This window comes from Manis javanica, chromosome 14 (assembly GCF_040802235.1).
Source record: "Manis javanica isolate MJ-LG chromosome 14, MJ_LKY, whole genome shotgun sequence".
In the NCBI taxonomy this organism is placed as follows: domain Eukaryota; kingdom Metazoa; phylum Chordata; class Mammalia; order Pholidota; family Manidae; genus Manis; species Manis javanica.
The window spans coordinates 9,205,083-9,227,128 of NC_133169.1; the positions used below are offsets into that span (position 1 = coordinate 9,205,083).

Here is a 22,046-nt window from a genome sequence, read left to right on the forward strand (position 1 = left end):
CCTGTCCCGGGAACCTCCCGTCCCTCCGCCCCTCAGCCGGCTCCCTGGGTTTACAGTGCTGCCCCAGAAGCCCTCCTCACCAACGCCAGTGTGTCACACCCAGGCGTGCGTGCCAGTCACACCATTAGTGCCCGAGCAGGTGAGGCTCCCACTTTGGGCACTGTCCTCTCTCTTTACACCATTTAAAGTATGAATCAAATTTCCATTTTGATTTTCCATAGATATCAGTGGTCACTTTCCTGCACCCGCAGTCACTGGGCGGCAGGAGTGGAATGAACCCAGCCTCCTGGGCACAGCCTCAGCTGCCTCCCACTCACCACCGGCTACTGAGGGTAAGGCCCTGGCCTCTTCTCCCTGGTTGAACACCCTCAATATCTGGAGACTCTCACCTCCAGCTCCTAGGGCAGCAGCACTACCTTAAGCCCAGGGTAGCTGGGCTTCACCCTCAGCTGCTCAGACCCCAAGGCTAAATTGGTAGGAATGAAGCCGTGACCGTGCACTCAAGGCGGGAAGGATGCTCTGTATTAAACCCAGTTTACGGATTTCACCCCAAGTCCTAAGGGGTTGCATGATCTGCAGAAAGTCACACAGCAATTCAAGAGTCAGGACCTAAAATCTTATTAACAAACTCTACAAAAAAATTGCCCATCACTGCAGCTGCCGTCCCATCCACTGCGCGGCCCCAAGAAGTCGCCTGAGTCTGTGCTCCCTGCCATGGCTCTGCGGCGTCCTGGGCAGGAGAACACTCAACACTGGCCTATTCCCCAGTCCCAATCTGGGAAGGTCCCCTACTGCTCACACTCAGGGGCACGTCAGCTCTGCCCTCCCACGTCCCCCCACCCCTGGTGAGCACCTCTGTGGGACAGGGGTTTGCTTATGAAAACCATTGCCTAAGGGGGTGGGAGGAGGGGTCTAGAGAGGGAATGAGCACCACGGTGCTGGCAGGGACACAGGGACAGAGCCAGCCCACACGTGTCCCTGCTGGAAAACACCAGGGACTTCTTCAAATCCAGGACTCTACCTCATTCTCATCAGCCCACCTTCCTATGCAGCCAGAGAGCTACACCATCGTCAGTCCCAAACCTGTCTAGTCCTTCCACTTCATACATAAGAGGCAGATAAGCATCATCATGACCATCTTCCCATTTTTCAGATGTGGAAACAGGATTCTAAGTGGTTAATCAATGAACCCAGGCGGGGAAGCCAGCACGGGTCAGGGCGGGCCAAGGAGCAGCTCCCAGGCCCCAGACCACGGCCTCTGGCTCCCAGGCCCTCTCAGGCCAGTGACTCTCCCCCACTAAGGGGGCCTCAGACCCTGAGAAGCCACACTGAGGGGAGGGGGGCCGGCCTGTCCAGGGCAGATGCTCGCCTCCCTCACACACCCACGCAGAGGCCTGGGGCTGCTTCTCAGGGCCTCTGAGCCCCAAGGCGGCCCTTATCCAACCACAGCTGCCTCCCCTGCCCTCAGGGCCTCACACACAGGCCTGCACCCCCAGCCAGGCCCAGACCTGCAGAGGCTGCTGCCTGAGAGGATCTGCTGGGGTCCCAGCAGGGCCTGGGGACCCTGCCATCTGCGAGGGAGGCTGGGGAGCCTGCCCCTCTCCCTGGGCGGTGAGCGCTGACACCCCAGGCAGTGTGTCCTGGTCCAGCTGTCCCAGGGCCGCTTCATCCTAGTCACCCACCATCTGTCACTCATTCCAGCCACACTCCCTCTAACCCTGAGCAGCCCTGCTGGTGGGGAGAGGGCTCCCCCACGCCTGTACCCAGCTCCCGGCAGGGCTCCTGCCCCCTCAGCTCGGGGTGATGCTCACCTCCCACCGCACGGCCCTTTCCCTGGGCTTCTGTCAGCACCAGCGTCCTAGTGGCTGCTGACTGGACAGGTGCTCAACCTCTCCCTTCCGCCCTACGGTGGGGACAGACCACAACACACAGCACGACCATCTGCCCACCCCTGGGCCTCAGGACACACACTGCACCCCACAGTGGGGACGGTGGGCTCTGCAGCTTCCCCTGCAGCCCCTGAGAACGGCCATAGGCCTTTGGGACCCTCCCCAGGGGGGCACCGAGGGCAGGGTGGGCTCCGGCAGGAGCAGGTACCTGGAAATAACTCCCCACTTACAGTGTCAGTCCCCTCCCCTTACGCACCCAAGGGCCCCCGGCCCCCAGCTTGCACACCTGCTCTCAGCCCCGGAGTGAGACCCGCCCTCCCAGCCCCTGTCCCATGTCTGCTGACACCCCACACACAGCCCCAGTGGCCTCAGGAACCTCCCTGTCCTACCCCACATGAATGAGGTGCTCTCTGTGCTGGGCTCTACATCCCCTCAGCAAGCTGGGGGTCACTGGGGATGTCCCCAGGGTCACTGCTCTTGTCCTGCCCCTTCTGGTGGGGCCCAGGCCCTGGGAGCATGTGAAGGAGGAGCCCCCTGGCAGGCTGGTGCCAGTGCAGGGCGGGCACCTGAGTGGGGGCCTCCTATTGTCTCAGCCTGTCCCCACCAAGCTTGTGAGGACATTGGGGTGTGTCATGTGCTCCAGAGCAAGACAGCAGCTGTAGGCTGCGCTGCACACGGCTGCCACCATGGGTATCCATTCAGCAGAGATTTACAGAACACACCTGTGCCCTGGCGCCACCAGGGCTTTCCTTCCTGGCCTGGGCACCATCTGCTGTGGTCACTGGGCCCCCAGGTGGCTGCACAGACAGCAAGCCCTCACCAGCGCCTCCTCTTCTGAGAGATCCTTAGCCCCCGGGGGCCCATGCCACAGGGTTCTGTAGGTGTAGGATGCGAGCTCCTCCACAACCCTTTGTCCCTTACTGTCCCCAGGCACATTGATGACTTGCTCCAGGGCCCTTCACCCCGCAGAGGAAGAATCTCTGTGTCCAACATTTTATCATCGGGAAAAGAGTGACCTCCCGGAGGAAGAGCCGACAAGGTCCCTTCAGCCGATCATCGACGTCAGTGTCATAGGGATGCCCTGCTGATGGCGTGAACTTTTCATGTACTGCAGTGCCAAAGGGCTCTTTCTTCCCCAAACCCACAACCCCATTTATCAGGAGAGGAACGGCAGTCAAATCCAAATTAGGGGCGTGTTACAAAACACCAGACTGGTACTCCTCAAAACCGTGGTGAAGAAAGGAGGGTCGGAGGGACTGTCACCACCCAGAGGAGCCAAAGGAGACATGATGGCTAAGATAAGGTGGTGTCCTGTCCGAGATCCTGGAAAAGAAAAGGCCACTAGGTAAAAACAAAGCACACCAGAACACAGCATGCTTCACGCAAGCTTGAGAAGGCGTCTGTCACTCAGCGCACAGGTAGCGACCTTAACGCTCGGGCATGGCAAGCCAGGGTCCCTCTGTGGAAGTTGCCAATGGAAGGTCCTGCACCTAACGCATCAGTAAACAGTCCAGGCCCACAGAGAAGGAGAAGCCCAGTGTCTGACCGTTGTGGGTTTGAAGCATATGTGGGAGGTCACATTCTGCAGTCGTGGATGGCGTTGTATTTGCTCTAAATCAAGAAGGGAAGGGTCTGTGCCGTTCTGAAACAGTATCCACCTCTCTCAGCCACTCACAGTGCTGAGCGAAGTTTGACCCTTGTCCTCTGGTGGCTTGGACGAGGGAAACACAGCCTCAGGGGGAGGGATTTGGGATGTGGGTGGCGATCTGCCTCCTTGATAATCTCCCTCCCTCTCAGTTGCCCCTGAAGCTGAAGACAGAGGTAAGTTTGTCTGTCTCCTCTCCCACAGAACCGTCCCCAGGCCCTGCTTCCGCTCTGATCTTGGGCTGTCAGTGAGTGTGCTGGGCCGCAGCTACATCAATAAAGACACTGGGACATAAAAAAGAGAGAGATTTGGCATTTGAGGAGGGCTGGGTGGATAAGAAACACTGCCAGATTTGATTATTTACTGTCAGGCAGCAAACAGGCATCTGCGAACTCCTCTCCAAAGGCCGTGCACATCACTGGCCTCGTGCAGAATGACTCTGTCTAATGGGAACTTCAGAAACCCAAGTGATAGAAAGCAGACTGCTGTGGGCTCAGTGTTAGCATTCTTGTGTCTCGTTGAAATCTCTGGGTTGGTAATAGCTGCTAATACTCTTTAAGCCTTACCTTGGTCTGTCTGGGACCCAGTACATCGAGAATCTCCAGTGCTGAAAGTCAGGTGCCACCGTGCTCATACTGTACAGAACTGTATAGTGGAAACACCATGGGTGCTGTTCTGAATGCCCATGTGCACATTTTTAGGGAGCCCTGGAGCAGCACCCACTATGTACTAGCTCAAAACATACTTTCAGCCCTGGTTTGCAGTGTATTTCAAATTCTGTCAAGGCAACTGTACTTCCTGTAATGTGTATGTCTGCTTTGCATGACAGATGACTCTGTATGCTTAGACTGGTAGCTAGGAACATAATTATTGCATTATTCTGGTCAAAAGAATGCCAGCCCTTGGGTTCAGACCATTGCAGTCAGTCCTCCTACCAGCACAGCAAATGCATGTATGTGGTTTGCATTTCCAAGGAGATTGAGGTACTGGAAGAGTGTGGCCACCTGAAGTATCATCTGTTCAAGAACAATTTGGCTTTAACCACGTGCTGGTCTCTCCCTTGGAGCCGTTGCGTTCATTGTTTCTCTATGTTAGCACTAAGCCATTCTTTTCCTAGAATCTGAAACAAGTAATTGAGGTTCTAAGGAAGAAAACACTTTGTGGATATGGATCGGAAGCTGGCACCTTCTGTGGAGACATCCTGGCTCTCTATGTGATGGGGTTTTCTTAATTTTTTTATTTCATTTATTTTTGTTATCATAATATGGTTGATATACCGTATTATACTGGTTTCAAACATACAACATTGCGATTTGACAATTACACACATAGCCAAATGGTCTCCATGCAAATACTTAGCTCCTGTCACTATCAAGATGTTAAAATATTATTGGCCGTATCCTGTCTGCTGTACTTCCACTCCTGTAAATTATCATTTATTTTGTAATTTGAAGTTTATTCCTCTTTATCCCATTCACTTATGTCACCCATGCCCCCACACCTCTATATGTGATGGTTTGAAATATGTATCAAGGGTCAGCATCAGACTCACCCAGGGGCAGATGCGCCAATGAGTTGGTGCCCTCTTAGTGGATGTGTGTATGGTGCCAGAAACAGTCAAATAGGCAGGTAGAAGCTGTGAGACCCAAAACAGGGGTCTTCCCTTGGAGGCCTTATGCAACTTGAATAGTGAAAGGTAAAACAGTAAAAGCAATTTTTGCATGTACTGATTTCTGTGTTCACAGCTCAAGACTGAAGTTTAGGAATGGTTTCAGGTTAGCATACAAATAATCTGATAAGAGCATGTTATATTTTTAAATGCCCAAAGAACGGGTGGAAAATTCTATGCTAAAACTTCGGGCAAGGATTGCCAACCCAGTTAAGTCTCTCAGTCCTAATAGGGTAATTAGGGTCCCAGGATATAACCCTCCCCAACTTTTTCAATGCCTTCTTTCAGTGCCGGGGTTGTCGGGTGCTCAGGGGTGACCTACGGTGTAAAATGCACCCCCTTACCTGCACACACGCGCCCTTACCTGAGTGCAAACGAGATGCTCTGCTCACGTTCTACAACTTCGGCTCAGTGGTCATTCCTTCAAATGCTGGACATGTTAAAGAAGTCTATAAAGGTATGTTTCACCCCCCACCCCACCCCACCTGTCCTTTTAAAACAGTTTCCTCTCACCTGGGTCCAAATCCAGCCCAAAGGAATTCTCACCACTATGCCCTCCCCCAACATGGAGCCCCACCCTGGATTCTCACCCAGGATCACGTTGCCCAGGGACTTGGCCCCTAATCACTGAATCGCAGGTCAGGTGTTTACATCTGACACTCCACCAGTCTGCAAACCCCTCCCAGTGTCTCTTGTTCTAACCTCACCTACATACCCCCGTGGCCAGTGTTGAGAGATGAATATTGGTGTCCCCACAAAATTCATGTTGAAGTGTAACCCCTTTTGTAGCAGTATTAGGAGCTGGGGCTTTGGGAGGACATGAAAACGGAGCCCCATGAGGGGATTAGTGCCCCTGTAAGGAGGGAAGCCAGGAAGAGCACCCTCACCAGGAGGGAATCTTGATCTTACACCTCATAGCCGTCGGAACTATGGGAAAATAAACCTCTGTTGTTTGAGCCACCAGTCTAGGGCGCTTGGCAACAGCAGCCAGAGAAAAACAAGACCTTTGGCCTGGAAGAGGAAGGGAGTCCAATACCCAGCGGCACCACCCTCCGCCCATGCACATCCTCAGAGGCACCGCCCACCCCGCGCTGGCAGGGCCTGGGCACTAGTGCCACCTGGCGGCTGAAGACCGACCTGCCGCTAGTGATTCCTGAAAAGAGGCCTTCCAACATCAGGCATGTAAGGAGCACCTACTATGTGCAGCACAACGGGAGCAAAGACAGGGACCAAGTCACTGTCTGAGAGGAGCCCACAGTCCAGCGGGAGGCAGAAGCAGAAATCATTTCAGTGCCGGTTGTAAGTGCCCCGGTACAGAGGCTCTTAAGCAGCATCTTCTTTCATCAGGGAGACAAGAGCAGCACCTGTGGAAACTGAAATGAAGCAGGAAGGCTTCCTGGGGGAGGTGAGCAGGATGACCTGCAGAGGGCAGGCAGAGCACACACAGCCACCAGGAGGGGAAGGGGCTGCAGGGTGGGAAGACATGTAGCTCAGGGCCCTGGGGCCCGGGGCTCTGTTCCTGATGGAGGCCGGGGCAGTTGTGAACTGGGTGCAGGGGGTGCATGCCCCCCAGTCCACCTGAGAGTGCACTAAGGGGTGCTAGGAGCTGTCCACGGCCATGGCCTTACAGTGAGGTTAACAAGGACACGTGAGCTCCTCGTGCATGAGAACTTACCAGTACCTGCCAGTCTGCAGGGAAGGACCAAGGGGCGGGAGGGGCCCGTCGCCTGCCTAGGTTGTCCCCACATCCTCTCACAGGTCTCCCGGGACTCAGGTAAGGTTGGGGGTCTCAGCACAGGGGACTGAAGCAAACAGGACTGAGCAAGGGAACTGGGATTCCCACCCGGCGGTCCCCAGCTCTGGGGGGACTGGGCCTTCCAGGGGGAGGGCACCTCCACTGGCCTGCTTCGCTCCTTCCTCTCCTTCCTCCCCACATCATGATGAGCTCAGGCTGGGCCACAGTTCCTCTCTCTCTGTCCCTGTCCCCATCCCTGTCTCTGTCTCACACACATGTACCCCCCACATTGTGCCTTACTGCAATATCTAATTTTGCTTCCCAGCAGCTGCTGATTCCCTTCCTTTCCTCTTTGCATTTCTTCCACATTAAATTCAAATGTCTCAGGCACATGTTTGGCTCCAGTCTACTAGGTAAATACAAGGTAGTTAGAAAACCCAAAAAGAAAAAGGGTTAACAATAATATCATTCCTTCATTAATGTTTCAAAAAACTTAAAATTCCATCAACCTTTAACAATTATATGTGGACCGGTCTCTAAGAACACAATTACCGAAGAGACATTTGCTCAGTGAAGAAATAATATAATGGCCATTTGTAAAGTGTCCATGTGAACATACCAAGTATAGGTATGTTATATTTATTTTCATAATTTTCAACAAAAAATGACACCACAATTCAAGTAGTTTTCGTAGCAAAGGATATGCTCAGAGTCAAGCAGCATTTAAATGTTACTGGGCGTATTAGTTTCCTCTGTTCATGTCTTATTTGCCTGAATTTTCATGATCCCTGTGGCCTTGTGTTGGTTGGTGTCTGTGCATTTGAAGGACAAGCATGTCTTCAGGTCTCAGCAGGTGAAGACCTTCCCAGGGCTGTTTCCTGGCTGATGGGATTGGCCCCAGAACCACCGCTGTGCTGGGTGGAGCCAGTTAGGAGGCTTTGCTGGGCCCGTAGTGGGTGGGGTCCATGCTGGGCAGGCTTTTACCAGGGGCTCCAGGGAAAGTGGGTCCAGTCTAGTCCCTGGGTGGATGGGTGGTCTCCAGAACCCCGCTTGTAGGGTGCTGCTGCACAAGTGTCCACTTGCAGGGTCTAGAGCTGGGTTGTCAGACAGCAAGGTTATTACCAGGTGCACGCAGGTATGGATCCCACCAGGTCCTTAGAAGGGCTGCTGCCTGTCACTGGAAGGGCCCCTGGGAGGGTGGGACTGGCCCTCAACCATGGCTGTGGGGGGTGGCATAAGCCCAGGGCTGTCTCAGGTCCCACAATCAAGTTTAAGGTCTGCACATCTGGCTCTGAAGACACAGATGGACACGGCCCTGCCAGGTCCCTGGGACAGGGGAGGCAGATTGTCCCAGACCTTGATCGCACAAGTTGCAGCTGAGTACAGACAGGGCCCTCTCAGGATTTCCTGAGGCACAGACTTGAGGGTGTCCCCTAGATCCTGGGCCAGCAGTGCCACTCATGGACTATGGCCAGGAGGCCCATGTCTTTTACTGTCACTTTGCTCTAAATTTCTGCTTCCCACTCCTTTCCTCCTTGCTCCTTCTTCAGAAATGTTTTGGTTTTGCACTGTAGCCCTGAGTCCTCTCTTAATCTCTTCCCATAGTTCTCTAAAGTTTCCTAGCAGATTTCTTGGTTAATTGTGGTTCCCAGGCTGGGACTTCCTTTTTGTGGCTTCTGACCCTCTCAGAGGGAAGTGCATTTCCTAACATGTCAGCAATTGTTTTCTGTTATTGGACCTTCTGCAGTAATTGTTTTCTAGAGGAGTCCACACATGTGCCCTGAAGTGGAAGTCTCTCCAAGGTCTGTCAGTGTTTACTACTCCTATAATTTATAGGCTTCAGCTCTTTTTAAGATAGTTTCTGGGCTCAGAGTTCCAGCACATGGTGAGAATTCCCACCCACACCAGGCACAGTATAGGCTTGGATTCCAAATTCTCAAATTTCTCCCATAGACAGGGCAGGTAGCAGCCCCAAAGCTAGTTTCCCAGAATAGAAGACAGGCATTTTCTCACTCCGATTCTCTCCAGGTTTCATCTGCTTCCCTAGAAGCTCAAGGCCGCACTTGGACTTTATCCTTATTTAGGGATTTATAACACTGTCCTCTAGGTTTTATATCTGGTTCTGAAAACACCTTGAGTCACCAGAAACTTCAAATCCCCTCACACTTTTAGCACTAGGTTCCCTCTTGTTTCTGTAACTAGAGTTCCCTAAAACTAAACTACATAACATGTAACATTTTTATTACACTTTCATCAAGCATTACTGGGTAGTCAGAGTATGAGGAGGGGCCCTGAGTCAATTCAAGGGCCCTCTGTCTAGAGATTTCCAGGCATTTTTCTGTTGTTTAACCCCTTCTCCCCACAAACCTCCAATACTTGGGGCTGAAGGAGCCATTGCTTCAGCAGCATCTAGAACCCCACCGAATGCACAACCCCATATTCATCAGTAGAGCTCCAAAATAGGCAAACCATATATTATAGACAGAAAGAAGAAATCTGAGCTTTCCAAAACCAAGGATGCAGATTAAGAGAATTAAGTCCTATCAACAAACAGCAAACTGAACACATACTAGTCAAGCCATGGGACAGGCGTGTGGAGCAGCCCAGGTGATAGAAACTCCAGATGTGTGGGGGGAACATAACAGCAAAGGGGGCGAAGGCTCCTCTTTCAATTTATCTGGAATGGCCGTGCCGCTCCCAGGGTGTCCTCTGGGGTAGAAATCGCGACATGGTGGGTCTGCAGGAAAAGAACCTCTAGAAGTGCTACAGGTCCCATCAGCCTGCCCGCTATGATGGCGGAGGATTCAGACATTCCCAGGGGTCCCTGTAGGAGAAAAGATGTGTGGGCGAGGGGGTGCCTTAGGCCAGAGGGTGCCTGGCTGAGAAGGGGCCAGGTCAGAGGGCCCAGGCCTCACTGCGGCAGGTGTCACCGGCTCTGCCAGCGCATCTCTCCCTTTGGCATTCTCAGGTGTGACTTTCCCCCATAGAGTCAGGGTGGGGATCAAACCATAGCTCTCGCCACACAGAGTCTCCACCCTCTTATCTCCAAATCCTGCTCTGTGATGCCTTCGGTTTAGGTGAGAGCTTAGCAGCCTCAAAACCAGTTTTCATACCTTCCTTTGCAAATTCTGCCTGTGGAGGATTCTCCCCAAGGGTTTTGATCACACCTGCCCTCTGCTGCTGTGGGTCCTGGGGAGGATCTGGTGAAGGGGTCTGGGGGGAAGTGGAGGTGAACTTGGCTCTGGTGCGGTCAGGGCCGTGGGGGTGGAGGAGCCGAGAGAGTGTGGCTGTCCTCCCTTCTCTGAAAGTGGGATTCTCCATCCCTTTCCCACGGCGTGACTTTGGGTAAACTGTCTTACCTCCCAAGCCTCAGTTTCTTTGCTAAATGTCCTGCCTTCCTAGCAAAGGGCTCTGAAACCCAATAAGACAGTGAATGAGTAATGTGGCTCTACAAGCGCAATAAAATTCTTCATTTTTTTTCATTTTAAGGTGAGTTTTGGCTGGTCCAAGAGGAACTTCAGTTGCTGAAAACATTTGTAGAAGTGCTAAGCAGTAAAACCAGGAAATTCTGAAAAATGTCATAGACAACAATAGTGGTACCCATGCCAATTCCTACTGAGTCAGCTGAGAAGAGAGATGATTTTATACTCTGTTACCAACAGACTAAAGGCTTAGACACAATAACAAAATTAAAATATTTTTAAAACTCAGCACAAAATGTATGTTACTCTAAATTTGTTTTATTATTGTTACTATTGTTATTAATATCTTTCACTTTTCATTCAACTAACACTTTCAGAGTGCCTACTCTGCTTTGTTACGATATGATGCACTTTTAATTCCCTAATGAGCCTTCAAAATTATCCTGTGAAATACTTGTTATACCCCCTTTTAATTAGTTCTCATGTACATGTATCTAGAAAGATAGATAGATTTGTATAGATTTTTGTATATATACTTAATAGACTTTTTTTTTTTGGTATCATTAATCTACAATTACATGAAGACCATTATGTTTACTAGGCTCCCCCCTTCACCAATATAGACTTTATTTTTAAGCAGTTTCAGGCTTTTAGGTTCATACCAAAACAAGACAGAAAGTGCCCAGAGTTCCCATTAACTTCTGCCCCCGCCCACGCTCAGCCTCCCCCAGGATGGAAATCCTAGTCAGAGGGTATGTTTCTGACAGTCAGTGAACCTGCACTGACGCATCACCATCACCTGCGGTCCATACTTCACACGGGAGTTCCCTCTGGGTGCTCAGCAGGGTATGCGTCTGCACAAACGTACACTGACATGTACCTACCGTCACGGTCTCATACACAGTATTTTCACTACACCATATTCCCTGTGCTCTGCCTGTTCATCCAATAATATTCTTTTGTCACCTCCTGCCCCAGAGCAAACCAAGATCCCTAAACCCACCCACAGATCCTGGTCACTGACCATCACACCAGGCTGGGGAAGGCTCACCCTGCAGTGTAGAGACACTGGGACCACACAGAACCTCAGCTTGACCTGGGAAACCAAGGGCTCCCCAGGGAGCTGGAGCAGGGAGGGGCCTGGGGCCAGCCCCCAACTCCAGGACCCTGAAGCTGGCTCACAGCCAGCCCAACGCCTCCCCAGTCTGTGTGGTTAGAATTCCAGGGACAAGAAAACGGCCCTCCTGGATGCTGGGGACTCTGCTGGGGTCAAGAACGTGCCCAGCAGGGCCAGTGAGCCCACCCCCATGGACACTCTTTTCCCAGGCGACTGAGGGAAGGAGGGCACTCTCAATTCCCAAGAAATGTGACATCCAGTCCCCCAGGCCTTGGGATGACACAGGTGGGATACCAGACAGACAAGCGTGGTGTGTCTCCCAGGAAGCTTTGTGTGGGAGGGGAGGGTGAGCTAGGAGCTTTAGGCAGAGGACACAGCTGTGTGGGGCCCTGATACTATCCCTGCTCTGCTCCGAAACCCACCTGAAGGGCCCCTGGCTGGACACGGAGTCAGATTTGTCATGAGTGACCTGGAGAAGGAAACCAGTTTCAGAGGAGGGGGGCAGCCGAGGATGACAGTAGGGGAGGGCTTCCTGTAGCCAGGGCCACCCAAGCCGGAAGAGGTGCTGAGGGACGCGGTGAGGTCCCTGCCACCGGTGGAGGGTAACCACAGGCACAGGCACTCCGTGGGTTGTCAGAGGCTCGGGACGGGGTAGGACTCCGTGTGGAGTGTCCTTCCAGTGTGACAGCCTTAATCCAGGAAAGTGTCTTTACCAAATCCCATAGGATATCTCCGATCCCTGAAGCCCCAGTGTCCCCAGACCCAGGTGGGGCAGGACCCGGCACTGGGCCAGTGGCCACAGGGGGCACGGCCAGCCCGGGTTTGTCCCCACAAGCTCTCTGCCAGCTCCGTTCTGACCAACAGGGACGAGGCGCCTATTCTTCCTCCATCACTGTGGGCGGTGCTGGCCCAAGGCCTCTGCTCCTCGGGCTCCTGGGGAAGCTGGGAGCTCCGTCACGAGAGGCCCCAGCGGAGGCAGGGACATGGGAGGCGCTCAGGCAGCCTGGACAGTTGGACTGGGACTTTATGTCTTTTACATGCTTTGTCAAGGGTTTAGAATCATAAATGGAAGCATTCTGTTGTCTGTCAAGTTTTAAAAACATATTTGTTAGCACAAAAATTAGCTGTTCTTTCAGATTTGAGGAGTTCACCAATAGTAGAATTTGGCCCTTATGCCCTCAAAGGAGAAAATTACTTATATAAATTTTATAATATTTACTGTGTTGACTTTTTGAGGTTTACATACACATGTAAATCAATTTTGACAATTCATATTTTTCTAGAAATTGCCCATTTAATGAAAATATTTTAAATCAGTGGACATAAATTACATAGTATATTCTTTTAGAATTTTGTCTGGGCTAAGTGATAAATTAGGTGAAGACTCCAACCCTGAGAGCTCCAGGATCCATTAACCAGTTCACAGCTTTTCTCTTTGGGTCTGTTTATAAAAGCAATTAGGGGTTCAGTTGATGGTAAGTAGCATATTGAGGGAGTGTCATCTCCCCTCACAGCCTCTACTACTACAGTCTGGAAATGAGAGAAATAAGAGTGGATGTTTGGGGTGGGGTTTTTGTTTGTTTATTTCTTTCTTTCTTTCTTTGTCTTTGGTTTGGGGGGATTAAATAAAACACCACATATCTGGATCCCAGGAGAGGTACAGAGATTCCCGCTCAGAGAGCAGAGCAAGACTAATCTCACACATGCACATAAGCAAAGAAAGAATATGTCAGTCAGAAGTTCTGTTAGCAAGAAATAGAGCATAAAGAGAGGAGAGCGACAGAGACAAATGAGGAGCTCTGTCACCCTGGCAGGAGAGTCCCAGGCCCGGGCAGGTAAACGCGACCGTGGAGATGCAGAGCTCAGCCCCGAGGCCTCCGGAATCCACCCCAGGAGCAGCTGCTCACCCGCCCGCCCGGACTCAGGGCTTCCCAGGCGATACCCTGACTTCCTGCCTGGCTTGTCTTTGGGAGGAGGATGCCCTGGTCGGCCTAACAGGCATATCCAGCCCAGTTAGCAAGTATACGTCTCACTGTAAATTACTAAACATTCCGATTTTGTCTATCAGTGTCTTTTGGTATTTGTTAGCAAGGTTTTCTTCCCCAAGGCAAATCAGCAATGGATGTAATGGAGCTTCTGGCCTCTGTCTCGTAGTCTATGCATCAGAGTGTGAACCGTGGTGAACACAAGCAAGTAATGCCAACCTGTGCGGCCCTGTCAGTCACCCATTCCTTCCCTCCACATTACTGGGCTGTGGACTGACACACACTGAGGAACATCCTGGAACACAAACCCTCAGCCTGTCCTTGCCATGCACATTCCCTTTTGAACTTTGTGAAGACTTCGTGCAGACCTAAACCTTCAGTTCTCAACCCTGATCTGAATGGTGCATCGGTATCAACCATTAGGTTGTATTCTAAATATAGATGATGCTCCATTTGGGGATAGAGTCCAAGCATCTGTTTTTAAATGCTCCCCAGTTAATCCAAGAAACAGCCAGGGTCATGAGCAATCCATGGGGAGTGTCCGTTTAGATCACTTAGATCACTTTTACTCTGTCTTTACTATCTAGACAAATCCAGGTGGGGTTGGGGTTATATCAGTAAAGATCCTGAAGCCACCAATTCAACACAACAGAAAGTGAAAATGAGCATAAATACTTTCACTGGTTTCCATGACAAGCTTCCTGCTGGCACACAGGTGGCTTTATCTGTCTGAAGCACAGCTCTGAGCCTATCACAGCCCTGCTGAAACATTGAAATTGATCATCTCTTTTGGTTAGTGTTATAGATAATATGATGACACAGAAAAAGATTTCAGAAGATAACCACTGTTATCTTCTTGACCATCAGCTTTTAGACTTCCTTTATGCTCACAAAAACGTATGTTTATATACCTTTATAATACAAGATAATGCCATACATGTTGTTCCATAACCCACTTAATATTTCATGGACAACTTTCCATTTAAATATATAAAGATGTAATTTCATCCTTACTGTATAAATATAATTCCAGCTATACTTCATTTACCCAGTATAGAGTGGTCACGAGCAAGGGCTTTAGATTCCAGCTACAAGATTTCAGTCTCAACTCTTATTAGTTATGTGACCTGGACAAGTTGGTTAACTTATCAGTGTTGCAGTTTCCTGGGAATAATAATTGTATTTGCATAATAGGAATCCACTTTACACTCTGAAGGCAGCTCAGGGAAGGTCAGAGGAAGTGGCAGGACCATGTGTGCCCAGGGCTTTGAGGGCTCCAGGGTCACAGCCACACAGACCAGGGGTGGTTGGAGCTGGACCAAGCTGGCAAAGGCAGCGTCTGCAGGGATCAGCTCGGAGAGCAGATGTCCTGGGGGGGCCTGGATTCTCCTGCATCCTTAAATCATCTTCATGGCGTGGCCTGGCTTATGGACCACACTGTAGACAGACGTGAGAGCCTCCTTTTCTTGTAGATATTGCTCACTGATACTCTGGGAGTGCAACACAGATGGTTCCTGGAACAGCTGCATGATAGAGAGTTCCTCGAACAGCTGTATGATAGAAGGACCCACCTGGAGCCTAGGCTGCTGACCGCACTGCATTTGTTCCCCTGGAGTTCCCAGCACTCCACCAGCCCCAGATGTGAATTTTCATGGTTCTACTGTGTTGTCCAGAAACAGTTAAAGTGCAGTGGGGACAGAAACAGCAGATGGCTGGCTTTGACAAGCCCAGGCCCTCTCAGTGAGGAGTGGGGAAGCCCCGGTGGGTCACCACCTCCAGCTCTCACCTTGTCCCTGCCCTCATGAGGCACCTGCGGGCTCAGCTCTGCGTAGTACACGCCACCGTCCTCGTCCCTGTGCGCCTCCTGCAGTCCTGCACCTGCATCACACACGGAGCGGAGCTTGAATCTGGGCCATGGAAACCTCTACCCTCCCCCACTGCTATGAACCCCAAGGTCATGGTCACACCCACTCTCCCCTCTTCTGGGACATTCCCTGAGCAGCAAAATGCAGGAGAAAGAGAGCATATAGGGTACAATGGGAGAAGGGAGGTGGCTGGGCTGCGAGGACAAGAGCCACCTGCCTCTCCCGGTCTCCATCTTCTTCTTCTTCCCACGCATCTTCCAAAGCCACAGTCCAGCTCCAAGGATGAGCAGCACAGTGACGGTGGCCCCCAGGATGCCTGGCAGGGTGCGAGCACTGGTCTGTGCATGTGAACCTGCTTCCCTCACAGACAGAGAACCAAGAAGATTAAGGAAAGACAGAGCTCGGGTACCCACTGCCAAGGAGACAGAGAGAGAGCAGGAGAGAAGCCTGAGGGGTCCTGGATCAGAAGCAGAAGGGGAGGAGCACGGATGCTCGTGCATTCAGCCAGGTCCCCAGCTCCTGCTTGGTGCAGGGACGCTGAGATGAGCAAGACGTGATTCATGTCCTTGAGAAGCTCCTTCCTGGGGGGGGAGGCTGCAGCCAGGGGGATCCCAGTGCAACAGAGACTTACTCCTTGTACACAGGTCTTCAGGGAGGGCGTCCCAGAGGAGGTGATGGGTAAAGTAAGTGTTGAGGGAGGAGTAGGAATTCCCCAGATATTCAGGGTGGTCAGGCCATTCCAGGAAGGAGGAGCCGCCTGTCGGGATCACATCGCCAGCCCTGGGGGCAACAGCATGCACTGGGGCAGGCAGGAGAGGGACGGGCAGGGGGGAGCCAGGCCAGGGGATCAGAGGAGGCAGGAGTCTGTTTCCAGGTCTACTGAGTCAGGTTGAGTGTCAAACTTTATCTGGCACACAGGACAAGGATTGCAGGGGTGACAGAGGTTTTAAGTGTCACTTACACACAGATCCCCCAGCAGCTTGTGAATGTGGTTCAGAGGGGTTGGGGCTTCACCCAGGGAACCAGTTAATTCATTCATTCAATGAACACCGACTGTGAGCAGACTTTGCCAGAAGCTGTGCTTGGGACAAGGATTCAACGGAGAACAGGACATGCTTGGTGTGCCAGGGCACGGAGGGGGCAAATCCACGAACAGAGCATTGCTCCTGAGTGCGCAGTGGCCATGGCGAGCTCCACCAACGAGCTGATACCTGACGGCAGGGCAGCTACAGTGCCTGCAGGGCCCTGTGCAAAGCAAGCCCCTTGTTAAACATTATTGAAAATTTTAAGATATGACTGTAGAGCCCTTCCCAGCACAGGGCCCTATGTGTCAGCCCAGGTTACTCACCCAGGAAGCCAGGCTTTCCTAATAGGGACCCTACAATACAAATAAGATGGGACGTGGACAACAAGATGGGAGGAAGGAAGGTAGAGGAAAGAGTGTGTCCTGAGGTTCAACACTTTCACGGGCAGGACGCCCTCAGGAGCTCCAAGCAAGCAGCCCGGTGCGCAGTGTAGAGGTGAGGCGAGAGACACGGGCAGAGCACCCGAGCCCTGAATGCACCAGGGACTCCCTAGAGGCCAAATCTAGCAGACAGCACAGGACAACAACATAAAATGAATTATTTTCCAAAAGACTCCAGGGGATGAACTATGGATAATGGAAGGTGGTGCAAAGAAAGACAGAAGGTTGCTGCATGGACCAAAGTGTCAAGACTTGGATGAAGAAATGGTCATGAGAGACATTTAGAAGCAGTAGCCATGTGGATGCGACACCCAGACCCTGCGTGGGGTGACCAGGTGGAAGGGGAGGCTATCACGCATGGCAGGGAGAAGAGCCCAGAGCCTCACCCCAGGGCTACCTGTGCTCCGAGAGTGCCCTCCCTGCTGGCAGGCGGCACTCACCAGGGACACAGATGGCCCCAAGGTCTGTGGTGGCAGTTTTCTGGTCAAGCGGGTTGCTGAGCACACAGGTGAGCCTGGGGTTGGGCTGGCTCAGGGGCAGGCTCAGATCCAGGGCCCACGAGTTGGGGGCTGGTCCCGGGATCCCTCTCTGCTCCAGCTCCTCGGGGAGGCCTTTGCTCTCCCAGGTCACCTTCAGGTCCTCCATGGTCCCCTGGGCCCTGCACTCAAGGGTAACGTGGCACCAGCCTGGTGTGATGGATGAGGAAGTGACCTGGATCTGGGGAAGGGGCACGGATGCTGGGCGGGAAGGACAAAGGAACAGAGGCTCACGTGAGTGGCGGACATGACAGTTCACACTTTTCCACTGATTATCTCATTGAAGACCTAGCATCCACCTTGTAAGGAAGATGTGAGCATTTCATAAATAAAACACAATTTGCCAGAGAAAAATGTAGAAAGTAACAATAAGGAAGGGATTCACTGAGTTAAGCCCTATGATTTCCCTAGTTTGAGCAAGACTTTAAAAATCTCCCACAAGAAAATATGTGCTGGGACTCACCTCCCAGGACGGATAGTTATGAAGAACGTGGGTCTTTCCTGCAAGGGACACGTCTGGCTCTGAAGGCCCTGTGCTGGGGCAGGGCCCTGCCTGTCCTCCTGCTGGGATGATGCCCATGGCTGCACAGCCCCCAGGCAGGGGGCATCAGCAGCTTTGGGAGCCCAGAAGGTCCCTGGCGCCCAGCAGCTGTGAAAGTGGTGGCGGCAGCAACCAGGAAGGAGAGCCCCGAGTGCATGAGCACGTGCCGCTGGGTAAGCCTCACACACAAGTGACAGATTGGTAAGTCGCTCTTAGACATCACTCAGGGACCTAGAGCTGCAGCTGCCACTCCTCCAAACAGGAGGCCGCCCTGCACAGAGAGGAACCTGAGGGACAAGGAGTCACTCTCCGAGGCGGGGCAGGGCTGCAGAGTAACCCTTCCTGAGACTGAGGGGCTCAGAGCTGGGCTTGTGGGGTCCCGATGAGTGAGGGGCTCAGAGCTGGGCTTGTGGGGTCCCCGTGAATGCGGGGCTCAGAGCTAGGCTGGTGGGGTCACCGTGAGTGAGGCCGCCTCGGGCTGGTGCGGAGTCAGAGGTGGGAACCGGAGGACCAGCTGCACGTGGGTCCCAGCTGGGGTGGGTGAACAGTGGCCCAGAGACACCCACATCCTTGTCCTCAGAACCAATATCTTAGGTGACATGGCAAAGGGGAATTGAGGGCACAGGTGGCACTAAGGCTGCTGATCAGTCAACCTTAAAACAGAGACTCTCTGGATTATGAGGCTGGCACCCAGGGAACCACAAGGGTCCCTAACAGTGGGGACGGAGGGGAGGGGGGGAGGCCTGCAGGGGGAGGAGGGCTGGTCTGCCATCCCCAGCTTGAAGACAGGGAGGCAGCCCCCAGGTAAGGAGCACAGGCAGCCCCGAGAAGGTGGGCAGGAGACAGAAGCCGTTCCCTCCCCTGGAGCCTTAGCCCAGGGGGCCTGTCTGACCTCTGACCTACAGGAAGGAAGGATAATAATTAGTGTTGTTTTGAACCCCTAAGTCTACATAATTTTTATAGAAGAAATAAAAAATTAATAATCAAATTGAGTAAACTTAGTCCTGTACACAAAATTAAATGTTATGGCAATAATTCCATTGCCCCCATTTTCCATTCTGCTCTCCCAAAGCACTGTGGTTTTCTCCCATGTTGAATCTCATCTCTGCTCCCCATTGTGGTGACCCCACTCACCTTAACCTCAGGGGAGGGATAGAGTCTGAAGGCCTGTTCTGGAGGGAATCCCACAAAATGTGGCCTAAGTGACACTCCTGGGGACAAAAGTAGGGCATTACCATGGAATGGAGACAGGGGCTGTCACATACCATAGACAGTGAGGTGGAAATTCCTGTTAAATTCTTTTCCTGCAGTGAGGCTGCCCCGAGCCCGGTACTGCCCGCTGTCCTCGCACGTAAGGTTGTCGATCCTCAGGGACGTCATGTTGGGCACGTGGACCCTGTGCTCATACTTGTCCCGGAGGCTGACCCAGGTGGGAGAGTCCGCGCCAGAATGGACCCGCAGGATGACTGTGTACGCTGAATCAGGGCCGAAGCCCCACGAGATCTCCTTCAGCTCAGCTCCTGCCTCCCTGGCCACGTGAAACAACACACAGTCTCCCTGGGTCCTGTTCAGAAACACGTGGGCTCCGGAGCTGTTGGCCACAGTGCTGCAGGCACCTAGGGCATGAACACGGGAAATGGGAGCATTTTCTCAGTAAGAATAATAAAGAAAACCACACAACCCATCTTCTTAATGAAATCAAGGCAATATATGCCCTTAATTCTTGGAGGCAGCAGAGTACAATGAATGTGAAGCAATTCTGTAGTAAAGTCCTGGGTCTACTGGACTGTGACCTTCACCAGGTTCTCACACTGGCTGACCTGCAGGCCCCTTCCTGCCTCGTATGCATAGTGGGAATTAAATGAGGTCACGGATCAAAGGCACCCAGCACACCAACTGTGTAACTATAGGAGGCAGTTGCTAATGTGGCTGCAGAACCCCTCCCTCCCCAGGGCCACACCCTCCCCTGGGAGTGGGCAGCGCCTGGGGACTTGCCTCCAAGGAGCAGAACACAGCAAAGGGAGGGGACTTCCCAGCCATGCAGGTCATACAGGCCCGGGACTTCCGTCTTGTTCCCTGGCCCTCTCCTTTTCTCTCTTGCTCGCCCTGATGAAGCCAGCTGCCCGAGTGTCCGCTGCCCTAAGGAGGGGCCCACGTGACAGGCACTGTGGGCGGCCTTCTGCCCACAGCCAGGCGGGACCTGGGGCCCTCATCCCGACAGCCACAGGCACTCCGCCCCATCAGCAATCCCACCAGGGCCTTGGAAGCAGACCCTTCCCACTGCCCCGGGAGCTGCCTGCAGCCTCAGACGGGACAGTGATTCAGGCTGAGAGACCCTGAGCCTGAGGCCCGGCTAAACTACCCCAGGGTCCCAACCCACAGAGACCGTGAGACTGTCTCTGGTGTGGTTTGAAGGCACTAAGGAACTAAGCACGGGCAGGTTCCTCCGCAATAGGTAACTAACTCAGTGGTGAAGGGGACCCTCCTTGCCCAGCGCCTGCAGGCTGGGCCGTAGTACTGCAGGAACTTAGAACGAGGGGGTGACCTTCCTCCACATGGCCCATGACGGAGGGTGGGAGTGGTCCTGTCACCCATGGGGCTCCATCACCTTGGGGCCGCACCACGTGGGCCCTCAGCCTCCTCACAGGCTCTCAGCCCACAGCAGGGAGGGAGGCAGGGGAATCCCACACAGGGCGTCACCTTATCTTCCAGAGGTAGCTGATCTCTGCTCATGGCCAGAACTAGTCACAAGGCCCCAGCTCAACGCCAAAAACAGAGAATGCTAGGGAGCAACCGACCCTTTGTGAGCTCCACTGGGCCCTCCACCCAGACAGCACTGTCCCCCTCCGAGGCCCTGAGAGGCCAGGAGTGTTCTTCCTGGTCACTCTGCAGAACTGAGGCCATTGGACTCAGCCCCTCAGGGCACCCCCTCCAGAGCCCATCTCCCTGTTCAGACACATTCCAGAACCCGATACCCTTTTTTCTCCCACCTTGGGACCAGGGTAGGAAAGGATAGGACCCAGGAAAGGGCCCCAGAACAACCTTATTCTGAAGGAGGAACAACCACCCTCCAGCAGGTCAGGGTGAGCTGGGCTGCCAGGGCCCCAGACCCCTCTCCACAACAGGGAGTCCTCCCCAGGCAGCCTGCCCCCCTCCTGCTGTGCGTGTCCCGTCCTGCCTCCCACTGGACACAGAGAGCCGCCCACCCAGTGTGCATGGGCAGAAGTGTCTCAGGTCCCTCTTGGTGTTCACTTAATCACTAACTCATCAGTCGGGCGTCTCCTCCGGGTCAGGCCTTCACCCCCGTCCCTTCAGCTCCACTCATGGGACCAGGGCCCCCTCACCAGGCTCAGCAGCCCCCAGGCCCGAGGCCATGGTCCTTCAGGACTGCCTCAGTGGGCAGATGGACCTCCCCTGCCACCCAGGAGATAGGCGGCATCCCTCATCAGGCTCTAGCCCGGCTCCTCACAGCTCTTGCTCTGCCCCTTCCTTCCACACCGCACCCCCAGACCCCAACACCCCAGGGCAGGAAGAGGTGTGCTACAGACGCCACTCTGTCCTGCAGACTAACAGCTGGGGTGCAGGACCGACACCCTGACCCGGCCCACAGGAGGTGGACACCGAGGATCAGGACGAGACTGTGCCACCAGGTCCCTCTAACACGTCAGGACACATGGCATGGCCAGCAGGTCCCCAGGACACAGTGACTAGCCCTCTCTCACCAGAATCCGAACTGGCCAAATCTCATCAAAATAGGATTTCTCAACCTCCATAACTCAAAAACAGTAACTTTAAGTTGTTGATACAATAAACTGTTCCTACAATAAATTCCTGTTGTTTGAGTCTGCCAGTTTTTGGAACTTTGATATGGCAGCTCTGGGGACCCAGGAAGTGTGGCCCCCATGACCTACACGTTTACCCCATGAGGGCCTCCGAGGAGTCAGGGCTGGGCTCTTGCAGGCAGATCACTGGGGGACGAGCTCTGCAGTGAAACAGAACTGGGTTCAGGTCCCAGTTCCCCCTTTACTGGCTGAGCTCTCACATAGGAACACTGGCATGCACTGTGCGTGTTCATGACTCCTGGAAGGATTAAGTGAGATGATATAGACAAAGCCCTAACACTGAGTATTTAGCTGTTATTATTAGGGATAGGGACTCATATGAGGGCCCACCTGCT

At 53.0% G+C, this 22,046-nt stretch overlaps 1 protein-coding gene and 1 long non-coding RNA gene across 8 annotated transcripts in view; one reads left to right on the forward strand and one right to left on the reverse strand.

The window, feature by feature from the left end:
- Window positions 1-14: 14 nt before the first annotated feature.
- On the forward strand, window positions 15-10,644 carry LOC118972105 (uncharacterized). The gene is made up of 6 exons (XR_005060924.2): window positions 15-139; window positions 222-332; window positions 2,820-3,710; window positions 5,492-5,660; window positions 6,168-6,608; window positions 10,428-10,644. It is a non-coding gene; the product is annotated as an uncharacterized lncRNA (long non-coding RNA).
- LOC108385521 (SLAM family member 8-like) overlaps window positions 7,533-22,046 on the reverse strand; it is a 56,395-nt gene continuing 41,881 nt past the window's right edge. For 2 of the 7 annotated variants that reach the window (XM_073222165.1, XM_037016657.2), the window contains exons 2-6: window positions 19,135-19,485; window positions 17,233-17,529; window positions 15,545-15,682; window positions 15,249-15,340; window positions 7,533-9,762 (exon numbers count right to left, since the gene is read on the reverse strand). In XM_073222165.1, the coding sequence (XP_073078266.1) occupies window positions 9,607-9,762; window positions 15,249-15,340; window positions 15,545-15,682; window positions 17,233-17,529; window positions 19,135-19,485 (1,034 nt within the window). In that variant the 3' untranslated portion in view covers window positions 7,533-9,606. Of the gene's footprint in view, window positions 9,763-12,685; window positions 15,013-15,248; window positions 15,341-15,544; window positions 16,573-17,232; window positions 17,530-19,134; window positions 19,486-22,046 lie in introns of those variants that run through there. The other 5 variants (XR_012125326.1, XM_037016658.2, XM_073222164.1 and 2 more) reach the window with 5 other exon arrangements.